Below are 27,675 nucleotides of genomic sequence, written 5' to 3' on the forward strand. Positions count from 1 at the left end.
CAGATGATGTGATGCATATTGATTGTATATATGTTTGTGCCCATGTTGGTGACTATCGACCCTGAAAGTGGACAATTGTATTGATACATGTATCACAATAGTTTTTACTAGATATGGTATCCATTGAGGAATTGTTCCCAAAGGATTCTATGTGAGGGTATGCATGACCAGATCCGGCTAGAGCGGTAAGTCCTATGAGGAAGTGCACTGTGCAAGAGCGGGTAGCCTACGAATACGTTATATTCTTGTAAGGAAGTGCATTATCCAAGACCAGGCAGACCATCCGTCTAGAGCGGTAACTCCTTGTGAGATTGTACATTTTTCAAACTAGGCGATCCATCATGGATGTTGTGAATATTTATATGATTAAATAAAATGTTATGATGAATTATGATGATCTTCTAAGTTGGTTGAGATCACTAATTATGATTCTATAAATTTGGCTTTTCTATTATGACATGATATCCTATGTGAGAATCAAATACTTATTGATTTTAGATCTTGAGATGAGATTATGATTATGATGCTTATGTTACTGTGTAGGTGAATGACACATCATGCCTATAAATGACTAATTTTGACTTATTAAATGAATGATGCATCACACTTACATAGTTTTACTACAAATGATTATATTATGATTGTCTGAGTGAATATTTCACACCTATGTATCATGATTGATGTGTATCATGAATATCTAACGAAATTACTTAGAAAGTATGTGTGTATGTTTCATGTTGGATGGTCAAATATGATTTGACTTATTGTTTATAAATATTATGAATGCATATAAAAATGATGCAATAACTTGAATGACTTAGATGCATCTATATATTTAAGCGGTGACTTGTATGTCTTGAATGCATATGAATTGTGCTTTATGATGTGAGTTCATGTTGAATGAAATATTAAGTGATAGAATGAGTTTAAATGCTTTATGTTTAAATGTTTTATGTTTAAATGCTTGAATGAATGACTTATGAAATGTCTCATTGTCTGTCACTTGATGATTGATAAATAATATATCATATTTTTACCTTTAAATGCTTGATATATTTTCTTAAAGTTTGAGTTTGGGTTACTCTACCAGACTTTAGCGAGTTTAACCCTGTTTTATGGAAGACAGATAATGCAGATAAAGTATAATGAGTAGTTAAAGTGAAGGACTCGTCGAGCTGCATCCTCGCTAGTCCACTCTTACCTTGTGATCTTGGTAGAAATGATGTTTTCGTTTTAAATACTTGATCATGTAGAGACTGAACTATTGTTTTTATACTCTGATTTGAAATTAAATTAAAATTCTTCATGTTTCAGTCTTATATTGTATGTGGTTTAAAATGTGTATATCTCATACATTTTGATTTGATTGTTATATTTAGTGTAACCCTGCTCAAAGTCTTAACCGTTTTTTTAAATCGCTTTTGCATTATAAGATTTGGTTTACTTATAAAAAAAAATGGTCTCAAATTTTCAATATTTGAACAATAATTAAGGTTAAAATTTTGAAAACGTTATACTTGCCCTCATTAATACAAGGGGCTGATACGCATGGGAATGAACCCTGATCACTCATCTAGTGGCCAAAGCCCCTTCCACTTCACCAAATCCCTTACAAATTAGCAATAAAAAATAAAGTGTATGTGACAAAGGCATAGGGGCATTCTTATTATTGTGCTTGCTTGAAATGGCATGATTCCAAGGAAATTGTGTGTAAAACTAACCCTAACGGGTGAGCTAGGCTGGCTTAAGTAGGGCCACGATGAAAGAGGAAGTTGCATGGATTTGGACTCCGAGTCTGATTATGATCCTAATCATGGGCATGAGCCAAGCTTGCCTAACATAAATAGGGAGTTGGGCCTAACCTAGGGTGATAGGTCCCAAATGTGGAAAAACTAGTGGCATTTTGGAATTTTATTAAGCGATGGTAACAGTATGACTGTTCAACTCTCTCTCTCTCTCTCTCTCTATATATATATATATATATATATATATATATATATATATATATATATATATATATATATATATATATATATATATGAAAACCCGTATCTTCGGATGGGTTTTCCTTCAAACTAGTTCGAACCCATGGTGGAATGACAAGTGTTTGTTTTTTTTTTCAAAAAAAAAAAATTAATATCAGTTTTTGAACCACCACTAAATGTGTTTTCCACCCAGAGACTAAATCTCCTGAGCACCCAAAAAAAATGCAGCGTCACTATTTGATCTCACGCGATCAATTACAACGCTTTGTCCAAACTATCTCCAGACACTGTAAGTGTTTGAGGATATATAAACACCTCCAAAACACCATGATACAACGTGTTTGGATTCAAACGGCATAGATAAATTTATCATGGTCAAAATGCTAGGAATCAACATTTGGATTAAAGGATCAAACAATGTAAGCCATTATTTTTTCAAGCCTTACAAAACCTTTGTTTGAACATTATAATACTGACAATATCGGCCCTGAATCGTTTGGGCAGTGATTCAGCTGTATTGTCCGATACTAATACTCAAGTTAATCGTTCTGTATCGGGCTGAAAATAATAAAAAAACATTATGTGTCAATCAAAACATGACACATGTTAAAACCATTAAAATAATATTTAAAAATATAAAAAATTTAATTTTTAGTTTTTATATTTATTAAAAAATAGCAAATTCAAGTTTTGTAGAAATCAACCATTTGATCTTGTATTTTTTATAAAAAATGTTATTTTTTGAATGCTTGAATATTTACGAAGACTATGAGTCATTGATTTTAAAGCCTTCAAAAAGTTTTGCTTATGCATCAAAATGTGATTATTCAAGAGTGAATCCTTATAAAACCAAACATGTAGATCACATTCCTATGGTTAGATTCAAGAGAAAACAACACAAAATTTATGAAAATCACATTTCACACATTAGTTCTCATATTTTAGTGACTCATATATATATATATATATATATATATATATATATATATATATATATATTACCAACCAAATTTGTTAACTAGTATGAACTAAGATTTTCATAGGTTTTTTACTTCTTCTTTTTAAATTTTACCATATGGATGTGAACTAAACACTTAGTTTTATAAAAATAGACTCTTAGGTCCTCCAATTACACTGTATAAGAAAGATCTTTTAAGGGTTGAAAATCAATGACTTTGATTTTTTATAAATATTTAAGCATAAAAAAATCATATTTCTTGATCTGGGTACAATGATCTAATAATCAATTCCTTGTAAATGGACAGCGCCCAATGCATTTTAAGGGTTAAATTTGCAAAACAACCTATGAAAATCTCTCTTCACACTAGCAAACATATTTGGTTGGTAAACATATTCTAGTTTTTCTATACAATAAATTATGTTTGATGGTATGAATGAAGCTTTTCATAATTTTTTTTGCTGTAAATGCATTCAGCATGTTCTATTTGCTAGAAATCAGCTAATGAATGGTAATAGGATCAAGAAATATAATTTTTATACTTAAACATTTATGAAAATTCTAAGCCATTGATTTTAGCACCTTAAAAGATCATTCTTGTACATCATAATTGAATGATAGCAAAGTCTATTTCTATCAAACAAAGTATAGAAACAATGATTTTTTTGTTCTTTTCTATTGAATTTAACCCTATAGATGTAATCTATATGCTTCGTTTTATAAAAACCCTCTATTGAATCATCAGATTTTGATGTATAAAAGAGATTTTTTTAAAGCTTTAAAATCAATAGCTCATAATCTTCATAAATATTTAAGCATTCAAAAATCACATTTTTTTTTATCGAAAATAACCACCGCATAGTTGATTCCTAGCAAATTCACAATGACTAGAACATTCACATGGTAACGCTGGAAATGCCCATATTCCTGGTTCTCATATTTCAGTTCTCTCTCTCTCTCTCTATCTATCATCTATATATATATATATATAAATTCTTCAGCTTCATCTTTTTTCGGTCAAACACAAGTTCGAGAAGAGAATAGCCTATTCTTCAGCGATCAAACGCTCCCTCCGCTCCGGTAAGTCTTTCCCTTCCCTTAGAATCCTTCCTCTGGATCTCCTTTTTCCCTTTTTTTCCTTCCGATCGTCTGTAAATTCGCCAGAATTCGGCGCGTTTCTTTTCTTTTTTCCTCGGAATTAGATTCCGCGATCGGTCTCGATTGATCTGTTCGAGGAAAGGAAAAAAATTACGGTATTCTTTTATCTGCTTGTTGAGGGTTTGAGATCCGATGGCGTGGCTTTTAGCGTGAGATTGAGGCGGTCTTTTTTTTGTTGGTTGTTTTCGGGGGTTCGATCGGAGTTCTGCTCGTGATGGTGCAGGAATTTTCCTAATTGTGCAGCCGGAACGGGTTGTTTAGGGCTGGATGGGCTGGACGAGCCGGAAATCGGGCGTAATTATGGGGTTGGCGAGGAATTCATAAGTTTTTTTTGGCTAGAAGATCGCAAATTGTGCGGGCGATTCCTGGATTTTCTTTTGAGGGGGAGCGATGTGCAGTAAAAATGATCATATGGTCCCGTTGGCCGTGCTGCTCAAGCGCGAACTCACGAGCGAGAAGATGGAGAAGCCGGATATATTGCATGGTCAGGCGAACCAGAGCAAGAAGGGGGAGGACTTCACCCTGTTGAAGGCGGAATGCCAGCGAATTCCTGGGGACGGGGTGTCCACGTTCGCGGTTTTCGCGGTGAGTGGTGTGCAGGGTGGCTTGGATTTTTCGCAATGCAATTGGCACATATTGAGTTTTTTGCAATTTTGATCCATTTTGTAATGTTTGTATGGAGAAATGGTAGAGATTGTTTTTGTTGCTTTGGATGTTTTGCCATGTTACTGTCCATTGGTGCAATGCCAGTGTTTGGATGCAACTTAGAATGAAGATAAACCGTGTAGATGGTCTGGTCACAGATGCAGAAAACCTACTCATGTTGGTGTATGAAAGTTCTAGTGTACTGTTGCCTTAGTCTTGATGTAAATTACAGACATGAAAGATTCCTCATGGTTATAGTTGATTTGGTTAGGCTTAAATGTTGTTAATTGGTTCTTAGGTACCAGAAGATGAATGGAACTACTGCTTGTGCCGAATGACTTCCACCATCTTTAGGTTGAATCAGGAGGTAGCTAAAGCATCATTTGTTATTAGATATCTTCCTCAAGCTTTCGTATGATTGGGTGCTTTGAAGATTTATAGGTTTCATGTCATTAAATAGGTGGGGCAGGTTGATAATGTTAAAAAAGATGCTAAGATATTTAATAACTTATGCGGATTTTATTGTGATATTCATTGTTATGTCATACCACATTTCTAAAGCGTATGCCCTAGGCTTACTCTTTCTTTTTTCTTTTGTTTTGGAACTAAAAGAATCTATTAACAGCATAAAAAAAAGGAAATGGTGACAAGAAGTTACCCAAATACAAAAAAAAAAGTCAACAGATAAAAGAGCTAGAAAAAGGAAATGGTGGCTGGTACTCCCCCTATCAAGGGAAAATTGGTTTTAAGCGTCACTTCACAAGTATCATCTTGTTCTAAACCTAGGTCAGAAAGCAGATAGGATATGTGTTGGTTGCCTGACTGACCCATGTCCCTTTTTGAGGATATGGCCCTCATACTAATATCCTTATTTCAGATGGTTCAAATATGGATATGTTATGTAGTACTCGACTGGATTTGGATAAGGAAATGGTTCTTGTAAATACAAGGTAAAATCTGACCAAAGTCTGTATCTATGTCACATGGACACTTCACTTGGCATGTGTATCCTGTACCAACATGACATGGCACTCCGACACGATACAACACTTCATGGATGTAGCCAATCCAGTTTCTCACACAATCAACTTTGTGTCATTAACTTTATCTATTTCTTTCTATGATCTTATTTACTTTTGTATTCACTTGAGTTCATTTTCTTTTAAATTTTGTTATCAATTACATTACATGTCAATTTCAACTTGGTTTCATTATTTGATGTTCCTAATTATAGTGATTTAAAATTTTTTTTATACACACTCTCTCTCACACATACATACATCTATCTGTGTGCGTTCGTGTTCCTGTGTCCTAATTTTTTAATATTACCGTATTGCACCAAGCGTATCCGCATTGTGTTCTGTTCCCGCATCCATATCCATGTGACATAGGTCTGTATCATTATACGATCATATCCCACACATTTTATTTTAGATCATACAATCTTCTTTAAAAATTAAATGTGCATGGTGTAAAATATAACTGAGTCATATATTTAGCTGGTTATGAACTGTCTTAGACTTAGCTGGCCTATAATCAAACAATATCCATAATTGTGTCACCTTGGGTTAATGTGGATGTGATTTAGCCCCAATCTGGCCCATATCCAACCCCATTTTGAGCCATAGTCTATATATGGTGTGTAGTGCCAGCCATGACTCATGAAGCTCGGACGATTGGCCAGCTCTGTGGATTGCTCATATGATGAACAGTTTCCATTTGGTGGAAGAAGATCATTTCTTTTGAGCTTCACCTCTTATACCATCCAAGCTAGAATAACTTGGAAGAGAAAATGTCAAAGCTTTCTAAGTTTCTAGACTGTATTATGGAAAACCACAAGAAATAAAGGAATGACTAAAGTACCCCTACTTTAATAGCTATAACAGTTTGAATGATGTACCAAATCATGCACATTTTATATGCAGTTCCAAATTATATTCCTTATACTAGATGACTTCTGTATGGATATTTGATATTTTAAGCATCAATTCATAGGCTAAAATGAGCAATGAGTTTTTTTTTTGTTTAAGGGATGTCCATGGTGTTATGTTATGTTGTTGTAAGTTGCATGTTTGCTAGATGCTTGCTTACATTGAAACTTTACACCTATGGACTTTTGTCTTATTGATACGTGGAGTTATTTTCCATAGTTGACCAAAAATGCTGTATCTCTTGTTAATTACTAATTGCCAGTTTCATCTTCACTTTTAGATTGCTTAGATGACAATATTCTTCTTTGGCAGCTTTTTGATGGGCATAATGGGTCAGCAGCTGCAATATACTCAAAGGAGAACCTTTTAAACAATGTTTTGAGTGCAATTCCTTCAGACCTTAGTAGAGATGAGTGGTTAGCTGCATTGCCAAGGGCTTTGGTTGCTGGGTTTGTTAAAACTGATAAAGATTTCCAAGAGAAGGGTATGTGATCAATCTGGCATTTGTGTAAACATATTTTTAAGATTCTGTCTTATTTGTTGGGCTCTAACCAAATCTCATCCCTAAAAGGAAAACTAGAACAGAAACATTGTCTCATTTTCCTTTGGTGATCTTTGATTTTTTATTTTGTTCATGACTCATATTTTTCGTCTGCATTTTCTGTTTATTGCCTTGATACTTGACAATTCTGATTAATACTTAGTTTCTTCAAATGTATAAATATGAAAATTTTCGTTTATAATAAAGAATGTATTGTACATGTTGACATCAATGTTTTTGTTGACGCCTGAGCTTTTCCCCTCTGTCTTTTGGTGTTATGCCTAAAGTACCCCCAACAAGAACCTGATTTTCCCTTCCACTAAGATAAGTGCTATTAAGGTTCCATTGTTTTTGAAAAAGAGAAATGAGATAAAGAAGAGTAAGTACAAATATGAAATCTAGGAAGACAAGAGAATAAAGAAGCATTTGAAGACTAGAGAGTAGTTAAAGTGGAAAAAAAGGTGATATCTTTCTTATTTTTTGATAACATTTTAATGTGCTATATATGATGCACAAAGAGAAGTGATATCATAGGGATTTGTTCAAATCCTTTTAATGATCAAAGGAGAGAAGGGTTGCTGGTGGTAATGTACATGCATACATATACGGTCTTGGCCACAAAAAGTCGCGATGGAAAAAACTCAAAAAAATTAATGAACATTTAGGCATGATCCTTTCTAATTATTCCTCAAAAGGAACTTACAACTCAACTGTCAGTCTGCCATCACATATGTGCTTGACCTGATCAATAAAATCAATGTTTCAAATAGTTTTCCTTCCACACGGCCTACATTTATATTGGTTTAACCACTAGCATTCCCCCCCTTCCTCCAAACCCCAAACCATTCCTTTTCATCTGTTTTCTGCTTGAATTTCAGCACACACTTCAGGTACAACGGTGACCTTTGTAATTGTGGATGGGTGGGTGGTGACTGTGGCCTCTGTAGGTGATTCTGGCTGTTTTCTTGAGTCAGCTGAAGGTTCAATTTATTCTTTATCAGCTGATCATAGGCTTGATGCCAATGAAGAAGAGTAAGTGATGGTTTTTTCTCACCTTTTTGTTGTTTGATTGTGTTGCAATCAATGTTGTCAGTATCGGTATTGGCCATGAATTGATTTTCAAAGCGATTCAGGGATCTGAATAAATCTGAATCGGCCAGTTTTCAACAGGAGATTGACACGTGTCAGTACAATATTAAAGAATATTCTTAATGATTTTTAAGTATTTTTGAAAAATATGCCAAATCATCCCTATTTCGTATCGAGTTGGGCCGATACGATATTAATCAGCCAATTCAGGCCCATTGACAACGATATCGACAACATTGGTTGCAATGTTGTGCTCAAATGCTCTCAATCTTTTTGGTCTTTGAGTAATTTATGCATAATGATCATGTAGGAGGGAACGAATAACAGCTAGTGGAGGTGAGGTTGGTAGGCTCAACACGGTTGGTGGTGGAGAGGTAAGCTTAGCATTCTATTTCTCATGTTTGCCCTGCTTTTGGTCCATTTGGAGCAATTTGACCACCTGGTTTTGCAAGAACATATATCTTTGGGATAATTTATGCTCTGTCATGTTTATACACCACCTGCCTATGGATAACTGTTTTTTATGAATCAGCAGAATCTTCTTAAAGATGACCTAAGTTGCCAATGCACCGTAGATGAATTCTAGAGGTTTAAGCTATTGGATTGAAAAATTTAGCTTTCAATTTTTTTCCTTCGTAGGAGTACAGTTGTAACAGGTTTGTTATATTATTTTACTTGCATCCATTGTTATGTTTTTGTTTATAAAGTGATAACAGTTTGGATTATATTCGTATTTTAACCTACTGTGATAGTTGCTCAGACAGCCAATCCAGTGTTGCTGCATGCATGACTTCCTTTCTTGTGCTTCTTTCACTACTAAAGCTTGGCTTAATAAATCCAGATGAAGAAACTGTTAAGATTGTAACTCGTGTAAGGGCATTTCTGTTCTTTATGTGTAACTGTTAGTGTATTGTATTTTCCCCTATGTGCAGGGGCATTATTGTACAGTGTTCTTATATATAATAGGGCGTGAATAGCAGGGGGACATATGACCCTTATTTCAGACATTCCTCTTTTTCTCTCATTCTCTTGTGGCTGCAAGGTACAAAATCCAGAGCTGCATTTCTCTCATGGTATTAGAGCAGGACAGGGATAAGACCTAGTGAGATCAACACTGCTGAATCATCCCAGGCAAGTTTTCTTTCAATCTTCCTCTTCTCTTTTCTTTGTTCTTCCTCCCTTCTAAAAGATCCTTCAATCTCTTTTTCTGTTTTCTTTTCATCTTCTCTTTCTTTCTTCTTATATTCTATCTTTCTTCATCACACTGATGTGATTCAAGTGTGATCTCAAAATCACAGCAGATCATCTTGATCTAGGTGTGATTCTCAAAAAAAAAGAAGGAATGATATATATATATATATATATATATATATATATATATATATATATATATATATATATATTCACCATTGCAGCCTTCTTTTTCATTCCTCCTCTTAGTAGTACGTTGATCTGATTTGTGAAAACTTCCATTAATCACAACAGATCAGGCATGCTTTTAATTTTTTTTTTAAGAAAAGACATGATTTTCAAATATATATATATATATATATATATATATATATATATATATATATATATATATATATATATCACGTCAAATCTAGCATTTCTGCACCTTCCTTTTATTGTCCTAGGCCTTTTTCTCCGCCTTGTTATTGTTTTTATTTCCTTATCTTTAAGTTGCCTTAAAATTTCTTATTTCCTCTTCTTTCTTACTTTTTCTTTACTTATCTTGTTTCTCCCTCATTTTGGTCTTTTGACTTTCTTTTTATATTAAAATATGTTATCAACTCATTTCCTTTTTCTTTTCATCATGATTAGACAAGTCTAATCGTGATCTTTAAGGTTACTGAAAGGAGGTTGACAAAAAAAAAGGTCGACGTCAACGTAATTCAGAAGTTCGTTTCAGTATTCTGTTTACTGCATTTAATCTTCTTCCTCTTAGCTTCATCCTTATGGCTTCAACTTCTCCCCTCAACTCTTCATTCCTCAGTCAACTGATCACTGACAAGTTGAATGAGAACAATTTTCTCATCCGGAAAAAACAAATAGTGCCATTTATCAGCAGTCATGATCTCATGGGGTACCTTGACAGAACTAAAATCATGCCTTCAGAATTCATTCCTGTTCCACTTGAGAGTAAGAAAAGTGAGAAATCTGGGCAATCCTTACCACCTCAATCACCTTCGCTTGTTTGCAATCCTCTCTTCATCTCATGGAGAGAAAACAACCAAGCTGTTGGGGCTTTCATTACAGCCACTTTGTCTCAAGAGGTGCTGCTGCACATTCCTACAGGCGTCTCTGCGTGTGAGTTGTGGCACATTTTACATAGTTGGTGTGAGGAAAATTTCAGCCCTAATATATATATATATATTATAATTCAAAGAAACCAGACCTGGCACGAAGACCTGGTTATGCTGGCTCAGCCTGCCATAACTGAAAAGAAGTGTATTCTCCTGTTACGGGTCACGGGTCTGGAGATCCAGACCCGTGATCATTACTCTTGTAAAAAGGGTACTTTTGTACCCTAGTCTTATACTTTGTATGTTATTATAAATGAGATCATACAGCAGCCGACCCTGTGTATTGGGGTTATTGGCTTCTTTTCATTCTCTGCTATCTCTCTCTCTCTCTCTCTCTCTCTTTCCCTGTCTCTCAGCTCTCACGAGTGGATTAAAACCTAACATGGTATCAGAGCATCGCTACAGCTGAAGCTGAAATCGATCCAAAAAGGTACGTCTGAAAGATCCCTTTCTCCTCGATATTTTTTTTCTTCTTAAGTCAAGAAAAATACCTTTGTTTTCCCCAATCTCGTCTGCATCTCGTCTTTCCCGATCTCGTGGTTTTGATCACCTCTTTTCTTTTCTGTTTTCCCCAATCTCGTGGTTTCCCCTCTTTCCCAATCTCGTGGTTTGTCCATTTTCCCAATATCGTCTGCACCTGTTCCATCTCCAGGTTTCCCCAATTTTTTTTTTATCCTGAGCACGTGTTAGTTCAGTTAGTGCCCTTATATCACTTCTGTTGCCTCTATTTGTGCAAGAGTACAAGGTTGATTGGATATTGCTTGTTGTGCCACAGAAGAAACTTCATTTCTTCTCCTCTTGTCTGAGTTACCCAGTTGAATATCTCTTCATTCTGCCTTTCATATATTTTGCTAGTTGTCTTTGATCACAGCGGCTGAATATATGTCACACAATCGGGTTTTTATATTTTGCTAGTTGTATTCAGCCACCTGCCTTTCGTCTCACAGTGTGAATTCATATTCACGATTTTTTAATTTCTGCTTTTCGTTTCACAATCCAATATTCAATCACTTATGAAAATCAGAAATCTGACAGATTTTTAATTTCTGCTTCATATTCAGCCACTGTCGTCGGCCATTGATCTGAATTAGTTTCTAAAAAAAAAAGGTTACAGAAACTGTAAACAGACTGTGCTAAACACATTCTTAACATTGTAAACCATGGATTCATTTCCTAGTCACTCGGTTCTTTCTTCAAGTTTCCTCAGTCAACTCGTATCTAAAAAATTAAACAATGGTAACTTCTTGACTTGGAAGAGACAAATCATACCTTTTATTAGGAGTCAGGATCTTTCTGGACATTTGGATGGATCTATTCCAGTTCCTTCTGAATTCATATCACAAGAAGAAAGGGACAATAAAGGGGAACCTACTACAGTATATGTTAGAAATCCTGAATTTGTGGCTTGGATGAAAAGAGACCAAGCGCTTGTTGCTTATATCACATCTACACTCTCACAAGAGGTACTTGTAGCAATTCCAGATGACTGTACTGCCATGCAACTTTGGAACAGACTTGTTCAGACATACTCACAGGTTTCTCAGGCCAGGATTATGTTTCTTAAAAGAAAATTTCAAATGTTAAGAAAGGATTCCATGACCATCATGGAATACTTGAACAAAATGAAGGTTATCACAGATCAACTTGCAGTTGTTGGAAGTACAGTAACTGATAAGGATTTGGTACAACAAACTCTCAGTGGATTGGGACATGACTATCATATGATTGTTACTTCATTGTTATGTTTACCTGAGCTCCCCAACTTTGAAGATCTGCGTGCAAAATTGTTACAATATGAGATGAACCTAAAGGGGTTTTCTGAAGAATCATCTATGCATATTGGGGCACATGAAGTTCTTGCTACAGGGGTTACTTATGCACGAGGACGAGGAAGCTATGATATCAAGGGAAAGGGATCACAAGGGAGAAGTGGTCAAGGAGGTCGTGGATTATTGCCTACACCCAACACATATACCAATCCACAAAGACAGAGGCCAATTCCTACCTGCTTTTTGTGTAATAAAAGGGGCATATCAAAGCTAACTGTTGGTTCAATCCCCTAAATAAAGGAAAATCAACACAAACTAAAGCGAAAAGAGGCACAAACAGTACAAGGACCAACAGAGAAGTAAAGGAGTTATTGTTGTCAGCTTTAGCAGAATTGAATCTGAAACAAAATGAGCAAGGTACTTGGTACGTGGACTCTGGTGCGGCGACTCACGTTACTGGTGATGCAGGTAAGCTCCTAAAACTTGTTCCTTACATTGGTAAAAGCAGTATAGTCTTTAAAGAAGATCCTTCAGCACATATTCGCTCTGCAGATCCAAACTTGAAGCTCCAATCATCGTTGCCTTCTGAAAATTCTACTTGTGTCTTCAGTGTCTCTGAAATCAATAAGCCAAATCTTTGGCATGGTCGTCTAGGTCATTGCAGTAGTAGTTTCATTGAAAAACTTGTTTCAAATAACCTCATTCCCAAGTCAAGTTTAAGAATAAATGTCGATGACAACAAATGTTCTAGTTGTCTCTTATGTAAGAGTCATGTCTTACCGTTTCATTCTATTAATAAAAGAGCTTCAAGACCTTTTGAGACTATTTGTTCTGATGTTTGGGGGCATGCTCCAGTTGCTTCCATATCTGGAACAAGATATTACCTTTTGTTTGTTGACAGTTATTCTCGTTATTCTTGGATATTTTTCATGAAACACAAATCTGAGACTTTTAAGTTGTTCCGAAACTTCCATTCCTTTGTCAAAAACCAATTTTCTGAAAACATCCTTAGTTTCCAATGTGACGGAGGAGGTGATTTTTCTTCCATTGACTTTACTAACTTTATCCAAAGTAACAAGATAAGGAAAAATGTGTCTTGCCCACACACACCTCAGCAGAATGGGATTGCTGAAAGAAAGCATCGCCATATTGTTGAGAGTGCGATGAGCATGATGCATGACAGCAGTCTCCCGATCACCTTATGGACAAAGGCTTTTCATTCTGCAGTTCATGTGATAAATCGTTTGCCCATGACTATTTTGGAAAACAAGTCTCCTCACTTGTGTCTTTTTGGTGTACATCCCAACTATCATGATTTGCATGTGTTTAGTTGTTTATGCTATGTTCATGTTGACAGTTCAATGAGACATAAGTTTCAGGACAAGGCTCTGAAGTGCAGGTTTGTGGGTTATGCCGATGACTATAAAGGGTACAGGTGCTATGATCCAGTGAGCAAGCGCATCAAAATATCAAGAAATGTCATATTCGATGAATTGAATTTTGATTGTCGATATACTAGTTCTTCAGAATCAAAACCTGAAGTTGAGGCTTATCATCCTTGGTTGAATTATGAACTTCTCCCCGGAACTAGTGAGGTTTGCTCGAATTGTACTCAAAAGAATAAGGAATCTATGTCTGCTGATGAAGTGGTTGCTCATGAAAATACAGACCCAACTTCGAATCCACAAAGGTATAAAGGTCTTGTCTACGCTCGACGAGAAAGAGAGCCGCCCACCATAGTTAATTCAGACATGGACACATCCTCTACATCCAACATTGCTGATACAAGGCGAGACTTGTAGCCAAAGGTTTTACACAGGAGCAAGGACAGGACTATGATGAAACCTTTAGTCCAGTGGTGAAGATGGGAACAATCCGGATTATACTTTCTTTAGCTATTGAACATCAATGGACTATTAGCCAACTTGATGTGAAGAATGCCTTTCTTCATGGAAATTTGAGAGAAGAAGTATACATGAAACAACCCACTGGCTACGCAGAAGGTGATCCTACAAAATATGTATGCAAACTAAAAAGGGCGATATATGGATTGAAGCAAGCATCTCGATCTTGGTTCGACAGTTTCTCTGTTGAAATTCAAAAATATGGTTTTAAAAAATCTCTTCTTGACCACTCCTTATTTATCTTTAAGAACCAAGACACAATTACTCTGTTGTTGATATATGTAGATGATATCATCATCACTGGTAATTCCAATGAGCACATTAAAGAAGTGAAACATCTCTTGAATCAAAGGTTCAAAATGAAGGATCTTGGCAAGCTACGATACTTTCTTGGAGTTGAAGTCGATAGTACTTTTGAAGAGATGACTCTCACCCAACATAAGTATACCATTGATGTTCTAAATAAAGCGGGTATGAAAGACTGCAAGCCTTTGGGCACTCCTAGTGGTCTTCATCAAAAGCTTAGGTCTCAAGATGGGGATCCATTTGATAATCCCACACAGTATCGTAGCATAGTAGGTATGTTACAATATCTCACATTTACTCGTCCAGATATAGTCTACTCGGTGAATCAAGTCTCTCAGTTTATGCATGCACCATGTGAAGGGCATATGGAAGCAGTTAAACAGATACTTCGATACCTAAAGGGAACTGTTGGGGATGACCTCATATATCAAAGAAAGACAAATGGGCAAAATGCACATGAGATCACTGCTTATTCTGATGCGGACTAGGCAGGAGATCCAGATGAACGCAGATCGATATCCGGCTATTGTGTGTTTGTTGGGATGAATTTAATTTCTTGGAGTAGTAAGAAACAAAAGGCTGTTGCCAGATCCAGTACAGAGGCTGAATACAGGTCAATGGCAGCCGCCACTGCTGAAGCTACTTGGATTAGACATTTACTGACAGAAGTAGGGGAATCGATCTCTCGATCACTTCTTTTGTGTGACAACCAGAGTGCCATTAGAATGTCTTTTAATCCAATCCATCACAGTCGTGCCAAACATATTGAAATAGATCAGCATTTTGTGAGACAAAAGGTAGAAGAGAAAGAGATTGAGCCTGAATTTGTACGAATCACAGATCAGGTGGCAGATATATTTACAAAAGGATTGACGAAAGACAAATTTTGGATGTTAAAAGGCAAGTTGTTCATGGTCCAAGATCATGCACAACTTGAGGGAGGGTGAAAAGAAGTGTATTCTCCTGTTACGGGTCACGGGTCTGGAGATCCAGACCCGTGATCATTAACGTGTCATTAATGGCACTGTGTGTAATTTATACTCTTGTAAAAAGGATACTTTTGTACCCTAGTCTTATACTTTGTATGTTATTATAAATGAGATCATACAGCAGCCGACCCTGTGTATTGGGGTTATTGGCTTCTTTTCATTCTCTGCTATCTCTCTCTCTCTTTCCCTGTCTCTCAGCTCTCACGAGTGGATTAAAACCTAACAATAACTGCGGTCATCGTGTTGGCAGCATAAAACTCTGAGGCTAAGACCCCTGCCCCTGGGGCCTATACTACACGTTGGCTTGTGCAGAGGGGCAACACCCATGGGAATCGAACCTTGACTGCCCATCTATCAGCCAAGTTCCCACCCCACAACACCAACCCCCCTTGGGGCTCCAAGATATATCATTTGAAATCGGAATTTGGGGCTTTGCAAAGAGGTAATTCCATCCCACTTGAATTTCTTAACAAGGTCAAAATCATATAAGACCAACTTGCTGCCATCAGGAGCCCTATATCCGATGAAGACATATGCACACAAACCCTCCGAGGATTAGGCTCAGGGTATAATATGTTTGTAGCTATGTACATGGTGTAATGAAATAACGAAAAATGTAAAAGCAGTGCCAATAAAGGCTTACATGATCACAATCACAAAAGTGCACAAGCACAAATCAATGTCACTAAGGGCTTACAAGATCACAATCACAATGTGTACAACAAAAGCATTAAGTGTATATAAAACATTAAAGAACTAAATAGAAAAACACAAAACATAAAAATATTTATCTTTATTGAGCATAAATGCTTAAGAGAAGCATTGAAAAATGAAAGGGGATAAAAGCCCCTATTTATACACATACAAAAGGGAGCAGCTCTATTGAGTAGTCAACTCTATGTTGACTAGTCAAAAAAGAACCTAATAGATATATTTGGTATTTGACCAAATAGTCCCTAAAAAAATACAAAAAGACTAAAATAAAATAATAAAATAAAATAAAGTACTAGTTTACCACTAATGGGGAAAGCCAATTACAAAAACTAAAATAACCAAAATACCCCTAATGGGTATTTACCTATTACATCATTTATAAATAATATATATATACATATATATGAATATATATGTATATATGTACAATATGAACCAAAAGTATATACGTGTTTTACATGTACAACTTAACACTCCCTCTCAAACTTACAGTGTGATATACCGAAATAAAGTTTGAAAATACAAAAACAATTAACAGGAAGGATCAAAGTCATCAAGTGTCTTTATTGGAAGTCTCCATCTTTATGTCGCATCAGAGAATTTTACAAATATAAGTCTCTGAATGTCTTCATTGGTGATCATCTACAAACGCCTTCATCGGCTATCTCCATGTATCAAATATATATATATTTTCAATCCATCGCATCTTTAAGAACCTGCAGAGAGAACAAAACAAAGGTTCCAACTACACAAGAAAAATATCCTAACCCAATAGTTATAAAATTTTAAAAAACAATATGCTTTCAAAACAAGAATAACACATAAGTAAAATTTTCAAAAAAAAGGTAATAATTTGTAGAAACATGAGATAATCATTAAGAAAGATAAGAGGAGTATTCCTCAAGGATCAATTTTTATGAAATCAAACCATAAACTCAAAATCAGCATAATTTTTATGAAGACATAAATGTTGATCGATTAGAAGATGTGATCACTAAAGGATACATAAATCATCAAGAAGAGATAAACAATTATGCATAAATAATATCCCTAACATTTCAAATAACATGCATATAAAATATAACAATTCAAAAAGAGACCTCACGAAGAGAGTAACTAATTAAATTCATGCATACAATAATATGAACAAGCTAATTAATATGAAACACACACATATGTGCAATTAAAGCATATTTAATGCACATGAAACAATAATAAAAATAACTACTTTTATCAATAAAATGCACATAGAATGCATGAATTTAATGTAAAGAAATAAATATTCTTCGAATATAAACCAAAGTGTCTAATATCTAGTGGACAACACACAAGTCTTTACTTAAAAAACACACTCTCACCACCCACAAAGGGGCACACACAAGAAAACTCACAATATAAAGAATAAGATTTTTATTAAACATCACAAGTATACAAAAATGCTTGAAATTTTTATCCATAAACATCTTCCATAAAAGGAAAAACAAGTAGTAAAAGTTAAAAAAATTTCAAGGAAAATTTTTAAAATTCCCACAGAACAAAGCGAATGCTATTTGCAAATCAATACCAATTTGCAAAAAATATGAAGAGATTTAAATTCTCACAAATGTCACGAAGTGATATTTTGCAAACTTCAACAATAGTTTGACCATCACAAACAATCACCTCATTAGGCTTTCAAACCTCAAAAATCAAGTATATTAGTGACTAGAACAAGAGCATAATCACCATGCCACTAAAGGGCTAAAAATCACGCAAAAGTGTTAATAAATATCTTGTGTCTACAAATAATGATACTCAAAACTAGTGTATAAGCCATTAAAGCAAGAGTATAACAAGAATGCCACTAATGGCCAAAAACACATACATGAAGGTGCAAATAAACATTTCTTGTCTACATATAATGACACTCAAAACAAGTGTATCAATGACTAAATAACCAATGGGTGCACATAACTCACCACATTGAAACACATCTTTTCTCTACATATGACAACACTTAAAACAAGTGTATCAGTGACTATAACAAGAACATAACTAATGGGCTAAAAACACACATGAAGGTGTGAATAAATATCTTTTGTCTACATATAATGACACTTAAATAATAGGCATAATAGGAGAAACCACACTAGATAAAAGAGCTTGTAATGAAAACAAGTTAATATCACTAATAAGAATATCAATCTTTAACAATCTTTCGAAAAACCATGGTTTCAAAAATAGATAGCCATCACTGATACACATAATTATAAGCATCCATAATAAAGATAATGGCAAAAAACAAATGAGTGATTCAATACACTCACACAATCAGAGATCACATAACTGCCAGTTAGAGCCAAACTACAAGTTGACAATCTAAACTGACATAAAACGAGATGCACACAACTCACTCCAACAAACATCTCTTATTCAACAATAATAAGGCCAAGAAAAATGATGCATCATATAAAAGTTTGTAATGGACAATACAAATGTCATAAGAAGGCAATAAATACTCACAAAAATCAATTTTCAAATAAGTGAGTTCATGTATAAGAACCAATTAAAAAAAATAAAGTTTCAAATCAAATCCTAATAACGGTAGATGAAAACTTTGAATGAATATAGTGCAATCATATGCACAACAAGTGTCAATTGATGTATTCAAATGCAATGCAATCGTATCAATATAAGCAAGCTATATAGAGATATAACTCAATTTAGATTACAAGTCTACTATGCGATAATCAATTCTATATGACATTAAAGATGGCCAAAACATATATAGATATTCTCAAAGTACCATATAGAAAACCAATTACATACACAAGTACAACTAATCATGGCTACTCATAAAGAGATAAAAAAAGTCATGTATATGCAAGTGATAGATTAAGGCACAATATAAAAATTTATATTTTAAGTATGCAATGAATTAATAGTCTTTTAATCAAGAATACATATGTCCACCAAAGATCTAGGTGGACAATCACGTCCATCAATAATGGACAAGTACTAAAGTGAACCATAAAGGAAACACTTATAACAACCATAAATAGTAAACATAAAGAAGTTTTCCATGATTCTCAACTTAATATTTTATTAAAAACTAAGTATACGACATAATCACATGCAAAACATGTAAAATAATGCCATGAGACTAAGAAAATAACATAATCATAAGTACCACAAAAAGGATCAATCAGAGAAATATCTAATATCATAACTATTGTCCCACAAAAGGACCATAAAATGCATCTATTAAAGTGAATAACTTCCCATAAGAAATTATGCTCAATACCTTATGCGCGAATAAACAATCTTATTCATCATATAAGGCAATCATAAGTGCACAAGAATCAAATATTAATATAAAAATTATTTATTCATAAGTTAGATCATAATTTTTAACACTTCATATGCTATTTTTAATACACCAGGAGTAAAGAGAAAAATTAAACACAAGTTTAAGCAAAATTTCATAAGATCGTACTTGTGAAATACGTACAATATCATTATTTTAAAATATCTCAAATTATTTTAAAATATATGATAAATTTTCAAAAGAGAATAAAACAAAGTTTAATAATAAATACGAACATGATTTGACATTTATAATCATGACTTGTTCAAATAAAGCATCTAAATTCCAACAATACATGCTCAAGCATACAAGATTATATACATATATATCAAATAAAGCAAGTTTTGAAAAAAAATTAAGATTCAAACATGATTTTAAAAACATACATACACATATATATATATATATATATATAATTTCACAAGGTTAAACAAATAAGCCTTATAAGATATTTAATAAAAACAAGTCCAATGATAATTAAAAAAAATTTAAAGTTTTTTTTAATAAAATCACACACACACACACACACACACATATATATATATATATAAGATACATACCGGGTCAAGATTTTTCTTGAATCCAAGCCATACAACGATCATGAATACTTCACGAAGCACAGACTTGAACAAAAGAATCCCAAGACCCAAAAGCGACAAAATGCCATGAAGAATTTCTTGGCTTTGATACCATGTAATGAAATAGCAAAAAATGCAAAAGCAATGCCACTAAAGGCTTATAAGATCACAATCACAAAAGTGCACAAGTACAAACCAATGCCACTAAGGGCTTACAAGATAACAGTCACAATGTGCACAAGCACAAGTCCACTATAGGACAATACAATAACCAACAAAGGGCAACAACAAAAGCACTAAGTGCATATAAAACATTAAAGAACTAAATAGAAAAATACAAAACATAAACATATTTATCTTTATTGAGCATAAATGCTTAAGAGAAGCATTGAAAAATGAAAGGGGATAAAAGCCCCTATTTATATACATACAAGAAAGAGGGAGACCTCAATAGAGCCGTTGGATTATTCCAACAGTTATAAATATAGTTGTTGGACTGTTCCAACAACTCTATGTTGACTAGTAAAAAAAGAACCTACCTAATAGATGTATTTGGTATTTGACCAAATAGTTTCTATAAAAATAGAAAAAGACAAAAAAAAAGAATAAAATAAAGTACTAGTTTACCCCTAATGGGCACAACCTATTACAAAAACTAGAATAACCAAAATACCCCTAATGGGTATTTACCTATTACATCATTTATAAATAAAATATATATACATATATATGAATATATATACATATATATGAATATATATACATATATATGAATATATATATATATATATATATATATATATATATATATATATATATATATATATATATATATATATATATGTACAACTTAACACATGTGACATAGTCCAAGGCCAACCTTCCACAAGCTACGTTTGATATTGCTGGAATTTGGATAAGTTTTTCTACAAAAGGACATCTTACTAATCATGACGTTCTTGTGGCCAATACCTCATCCCATCCCTATCAAAATGTTGGGAGATCTGAAGGACGAGGAAAAGGTTATGGGGGCAGCAATTATCAATGAGGTGGGGATCTTCTACCTACTCCTACCGGTGGACAATAAAGTGGGCAGCATGGTGCACGCTCAAATCTTATCTGTCAGATGTGTGGAAAAAAGAGATATAGCTGCTCCGATTGTTATTGGAGATATATGCCTATATATAAGCCTCCTACAATACCTTATCCAATGGGATTCATAGCCTCCTTTCCTTCTCCTTCAACTTCTTCCAGGTCACGATTAAATATTGCTCAGCAAGGATACTCTGCATCTATGACCGGATCAAATCGTGATATTGATGCATTAAGTATGTCCTTCAGCCAAGTTGGACTTCACCATAATGCTGTATGCAATTTGTTGCAGAGAGCTATCGAGCCAAACTCTTGAACAACTGTTCAAAATGTACCAACATGGGCAGCAACATCAAATACCCAATCTCCTTCATAACACTTGGTTGGTTGACTCTAGAGTTGCCCACCATGTAACAAGTAATTCTGGTAAACTCTCTAGCCTTATGCCTTATCGTGGTAATGGTAGTATAGTCATGGGAGATGAAAAACATTATTCCATCACACACATAAGAACTATCACTGCTCCCACTAGTTGTGGAGTTCTCGATCTTTCCAACACTTTTCTTGTTCCAAATATTCATCATAATTTTATTTTTGTCTCTCAATTGATAGACCAAACCAAGCCTCACATTGTCTTTTCTCCTCTTTCTGTTTCTGTGAAGGACCCTCTTATGAAGAAAATCCTCGCTGAAGGAGAAAGTTGAAAATCTTTGTCATGAACGAAGGTTGTAAAGATTTCAATTGTTAGTCATCTGTCCTTGTATTTGAAGTTGATGGTCCCAATAAAGAAGTCCAACTATGGCATCGCAAGCTTGAACATTACAATTCTAATTTTATTCACACACTGTGCTAAGTCACAGGGACTCTGCTATAAGGTCGACGCACCCGCGTCGATATGCCCTGACACGGGTGCGGCTTCAAACATGGAGCAGACACGGTCAACCAAGTGTCCGACTCGGTCAACGCATCGGGGCTGAGTTTGTCCACATTTTGAACTCGGTCAACTTTGACCGAGTCTATTTCTGTCTATTTTTTAGGGCAAAAAACAAAACAAAAATCGATATTTTTATATATTTTAAAATATATATATTGAGATCCCATCAGCTGAAGATCTGTTACTGGGTTTGGAGTTTTTCTTGATGGTCATCTTGTATCATGGGCTAGTCGTAAGCAGCGAACTGCGGCCAGATTTAGCTTTGAAGCGGAATATAAAGCCATGGCAGCTGTTATAACAGCAGTTCTTTGGATATATCATCTTCACTCTCTCCGACAACCTGTCACTAGATCCCTATTATTCTGGGACAATAGAAGTGCCATTGTCATTGCCTCTAATCCTGCTCAACTTAGAAAAATGAAACATATTGAACTAGATCAACACTTCATACGGGAGAAGATTGAAAGCAAGGAGATTCAGCCTCTTTTTATCAAGGGTGATGACCAAGCAGCCGATCTGTTTACTAAACCATTAACATGTGCTCGGCATTGGCTTCTTAAGCGCAAACTGTCCATGATAAAAAATGAACCATGTTCAGTTTGAGGGTGCATGTTAAGATTGTAACTCGTTTAAGGGCATTTATGTCCTTTATGTGTAACGGTTAGTGTATCCCCCCCCCCCCCCCCATGTGCAGGGGTATTATTGTAGAGTGTTCTTATATATAATGGGGAGTGAACAGCAAGGGGGACGTATGTCCCTTATTTCACACATTCTTCTCTCTCTCTCTCTCATTCTCTTGTGGCTGCAAAGTACGAATCCAGAGTTACATTTCTCTCATAAACTTCTATATTTTCTCTTGCATCTCAATTGTTCATCTAGGTTCACCTCCATCTCTTCCCAAATCTTCTAATCTTGTTTCCTTCTTTATCTCTTCTATTAAAATATTGTCTTGAATCCCTCTGGATAACCTTGTTATCATTAATCTCATGTTCAAAACCAGGTTGCATATTCTTCAAAACAAATCCCGCCCCCCTCTCCTGCACACATGCACACGTGGATGTCATTACTAGTCTAAAATTTTCTTTTATTAGTATCCTTTTACCTTTATGTTTTTATGTATTAGGAAAAAGTGGTAAACCCCATGTCTTCCATCTTCCTTTCCTTGTGTGTGTGTGTGTGCGCGCGTGTGTGTGAAAAGCGACCAGATGCACCTAGCAGTTGGAGACATTGCAGACCATTTTCAATAGTGGCTATACTCACATAATAAAACTCATCAGAGGAGATGATTTCCACATAAAATCCATGTTTCCCTCTGTATATAACCAAAATTTGTGGGTTCTAAAACAAGAACATGAATCAGATAATACTCTGACACAAGCCATCGTTGGGCTGAGTTGCTAAGTTTGAATGATTTCTAGTTCAGTTAGGACTATCAGGTGTTATACCCATGTTGATAGTTTGTTTCTAGGTGACTTGTGTTAAAATATGTTGTACATATATATATTTATATATGTTCTACATATATAAATATATATATATATATTTATATCTTTTGTAAAATAGACCAATAGGGGTAAAACAGTCTTTTTACTTATCGCATATTGTAACTTTTCTTCTTTTCTTTTATTTCTTTTTTTCCTTTTTTTATTTTCTTTATTCTTTTCTTTTCCACCTTAGAATGGGCCCCCACCTAGGAGGACGTTGGAGCATCCAACGGTCATATTTATGACCGTTGGAAGGGCTCCAATGTCCCTCTAGGAGCCCTTCCAAGGCCTCCTCTTTTGTCTATGAATAAAGGGGTTTATCCCCATTGTAAAGTATGCTTCTTTGAAGCCTTTTGAGTGGAATATATATTTTTCCTCTTCTTTTGGGTGCCTTACCACTTTAAGTGGTTGTGTTGTTCTTTTGCCCATTAGTGGCTATTTGTGTATGTGCGTGCTCTCTTGTTTTGCGCTTGGAGACTTCATCCGGCACTTCATTACATGGTATCAAAGCCTTGGTTGATAAAGCTTCAACGGATCTTCTTTTGACAAGCAATATCCCTCTCTTTCGTGCATTCATATTCCTCTTCTACAAATGGCCAACAAGGATGCAAAAATCGACCTCTCATTCAAATTGGATGGGACCAATTATCGCATGTGGGCGGCCGCTATGGAAAACAATCTCAAAGGTAAAAAACTTTGGGGTTATGTATGTGGAACCATTCCGGAACCACAATTGAAGTTAACAAAGTTTGAAGGTAATGAGGAAAAAACTTTGAACGAAGAGGAAAAAGAGAAGGCTATTCTTGATTACTCTTCTAAATTAGAAGATTGGGAAAGTGAGCATGCTAAAATTTTAGCATGGTTCATGAACAATGTTGAATTAAAGATTTGTGCAAATCTCGCCAAATTCAAGAAGGCTAATGAAGCTTGGTTCTTTATGAAAGGCATGTACACTCAAAGGGACCTTGCTAGGCATTTCTTTCTACAAGAAAAGGTAAGAGCTACCAAACAAGGTGATATGAGTATTAGGGACTACTATAGTGCCCTATCTTCTTTATGGGATGAACTTGTCCTTCTCGAACCCCAATGGGAAGGTAGTGCTATTGCTATGAGGCAAGAGCAAATGGAAAAAGAAAGATTTTTCCAATTTATTCATGGGCTTCGCCCCGAATTTGAGCAACTTAGAGGATCCCTTCTCCATAGGGCCTCTACTCCTCTAAGTGATATTTTGGCCGACCTATGTCAAGAAGAGACTCGTTTGGCATTAAAACGAGATGTTGATGTTCATGCCGTGTCTAGACCCGACAACAATGTAAGGCCATACAAACCACCTCATTTTTTCAAAAATAATGGTGGTGGAGGAAGGAAAATTATTTGCCATAATTGTAATAAACCGGGTCATATTCGTCCGGATTGCCCAAGATTTAAAAAGAAGGTGGCCTCCGTTGGTGAAGCTCCTCCAAATGAAGACTCAAAGAAAGATGGTGACATAAAAGAGTCCCTTGCTCATCTTACCGAAACTCTTCAACAATTCATGAAGATGAGCTCCTCTCAGTTCTCCTCTACACCATCCACTTCCGGCGCCGCTATCTCCTCCTTCCCAGGTATGACCTCTTGGATACTTGATTCAGGTGCCTCCTTTCACATGACTCCGAATGCATCAGTCTTATAAAAAACAAGTCTCAACAAATTTAAATCTTTTGTCTCCACTGCCGATGGAACATCCTTGGATGTTGAAGGCATTGGGAATCTTGAGAAAACTTATAATGAAAACAAAGAATTTTTTGTTCCCAAAATTCGAATTATTCCAAAACTTAATTTAAATCTATTTTCCGTTTCCCAAATTACCGATTTTGAATGTAATGCCACTTTTTCACCTACCCATTGCTATGTGCAGGATCTCCGGTCCGGGAAGCGGATTGGGCAAGGCCATAGAAGAGGGGATCTTTATTATATGGATTTTTTGTCATTGCCAACCAAATCATTTTGTAATCATGTTCAATCCAAAGATATTGAGACTTGGCATAAAAGACTTGGACATCCTAGTGTTTCTAAATTGTATATCTTTCCTTTTTTGGAAAAATTTTGTGATACAAATACATTCACATGCAATGATTGTATCCTTGGAAAAATTCATTCGCTTCTGTATTCTCATAGTAATTTTGTGTCAAAAAGACCTTTTGAACTTGTGCATTCCGATGTATGGGGACCGGCACCCGTTCTGTCCAAGGGAGGCTACTCTTACTATGTTAGTTTTGTTGATGACTTTACTAGATATACATGGGTATACATTATTAAAAACAAATCCGATGTCTTTAATAATTTTAAAGAATTTCATATTCTTATTCAAAACCAATTTCAAAACAATATAGCTATATTTAGATCCGACTCTGGAGGAGAATACATGTCTAAAGATTTTCAAAATTATTTCAAAACAAATGGAATTTTACATCAACGATCTTGTCCTAAAACCCCGCAACAAAATGGTCTTGCGGAAAGAAAACATAGACATTTAATTGAAACTACAAGAACACTTCTTGTTTCTAAAAATGTTCCTAAAAACTTTTGGGCCGAAGCTCTTCTTACCGCAACATATCTAATCAATCGTATGCCCTCTGCTTCTTTAAAAAATGTATCACCTTTTGAAAAATTATTCAAAATTACTCCAGATTTTAATAGATTAAGGATATTCGGATGTAAATGTTTTGTGCTTATTCAAGGACAAGATAAACTATCACCTAAAGCTATTGAATGTGCATTCATTGGATATGGTGAAAATAAAAAAGGTTATAGATGCTATGATACTCAAAATAATAAACTCTATATATCAAGAAATGTAAATTTTCTTGAAGATCAAAATGGATTTGATGTTCACACATCTAGAGAAGACTTTGACTATTCCTTCCTATTTGATCTTGCTCCTAGAGTTGAAACACCAGATGCAATTACTTGCGATAATACTTGTGATGGCATCTCACATCATAATGATATACTTCAACATGATAATAATTCTCAAATTGAAAATCTTAATGAAATAAATGTATATACCCGGCGGTCAGGAAATGAACATCAACCTGCTCTTGAAAGATATTCTCAAGATCTCTCATTAGAAGAACCTGTTAATGCACCTAGGAGATCTTCTCGTAATAGTAGACCTCCACAAAAATTTGTATCTTATGAATCTTTCTCACCTAATTATAGGGCTTGTCTCATGTTAATTCATTCATATCATGAGCCTACTTCTTTTAAAGAAGCTAAAGATCTTCCACGTTGGATTGATGCAATGAAAGCCGAATTAGAGGCTCTTAACAAAACTCAAACTTGGAGTATTATTCCCCAACCACTAGAAAAAAAGGCAATTGGGTGTAGATGGGTATATAAAGTTAAAACCAAGTGTGATGGATCTCTTGAGAGATACAAAGCTCGTTTGGTTGCAAAAGGCTATGCCCAAGAATATGGAATTGATTATGAGGAAACCTTTGCTCCCGTAGCTAGGATGACTAGTGTGCGAACTTTAATTGCCTTAGCCTCCATCAAACAATGGCCTATATATCAACTTGACGTTAAAAATGCCTTTTTAAATGGAAATTTATATGAAGAAGTCCTTATGGATCCTCCGCCAGGTCTTGAAATTGGTAAAGGAAATATTCTAAAGTTAAATAAAGCTCTCTATGGTCTTAAACAAGCACCTAAAGCTTGGTATGATCTTTTTAGCAAAGTAGTTCTTGATAATGGTTTCTCTTCATGTTATTCTGATACTGCTTTGTTTGTTAAAAATTCTAATGATCACATTACAATTCTGTTATTGTATGTTGATGACATGATTATCACAGGTAATGATAAGAGAGGTATTGACCTTATTAAGAATATTCTCAAAGAAAATTTTGATATGTCTGATCTTGGTTATCTAAGATATTTTTTAGGTATTGAAGTTGCATACTCCCCC

General features: G+C 35.0%; 1 protein-coding gene across 7 annotated transcripts in view; it reads left to right on the top strand.

Moving 5' to 3' along the window:
- The first annotated feature begins 3,878 nt into the window (after window positions 1-3,878).
- LOC149841199 (putative protein phosphatase 2C 12) overlaps window positions 3,879-27,675 on the top strand; it is a 46,537-nt gene continuing 22,740 nt past the window's right edge. The window contains exons 1-5 of one of the 7 annotated variants that reach the window (XM_090003663.1): window positions 3,879-4,023; window positions 4,345-4,686; window positions 6,990-7,161; window positions 8,097-8,250; window positions 8,618-8,681. In XM_090003663.1, the coding sequence (XP_089859789.1) occupies window positions 4,492-4,686; window positions 6,990-7,161; window positions 8,097-8,250; window positions 8,618-8,681 (585 nt within the window). In that variant the 5' untranslated portion in view covers window positions 3,879-4,023; window positions 4,345-4,491. Of the gene's footprint in view, window positions 4,024-4,145; window positions 4,687-6,989; window positions 7,162-8,096; window positions 8,251-8,617; window positions 8,682-27,675 lie in introns of those variants that run through there. The other 6 variants (XM_090003660.1, XM_090003664.1, XM_090003665.1 and 3 more) reach the window with 6 other exon arrangements.

Source organism: Nuphar pumila, chromosome 4 (assembly GCF_984573655.1).
Source record: "Nuphar pumila chromosome 4, dmNupPumi1.hap1.1, whole genome shotgun sequence".
NCBI classification, from domain to species: Eukaryota; Viridiplantae; Streptophyta; class Magnoliopsida; order Nymphaeales; family Nymphaeaceae; genus Nuphar; species Nuphar pumila.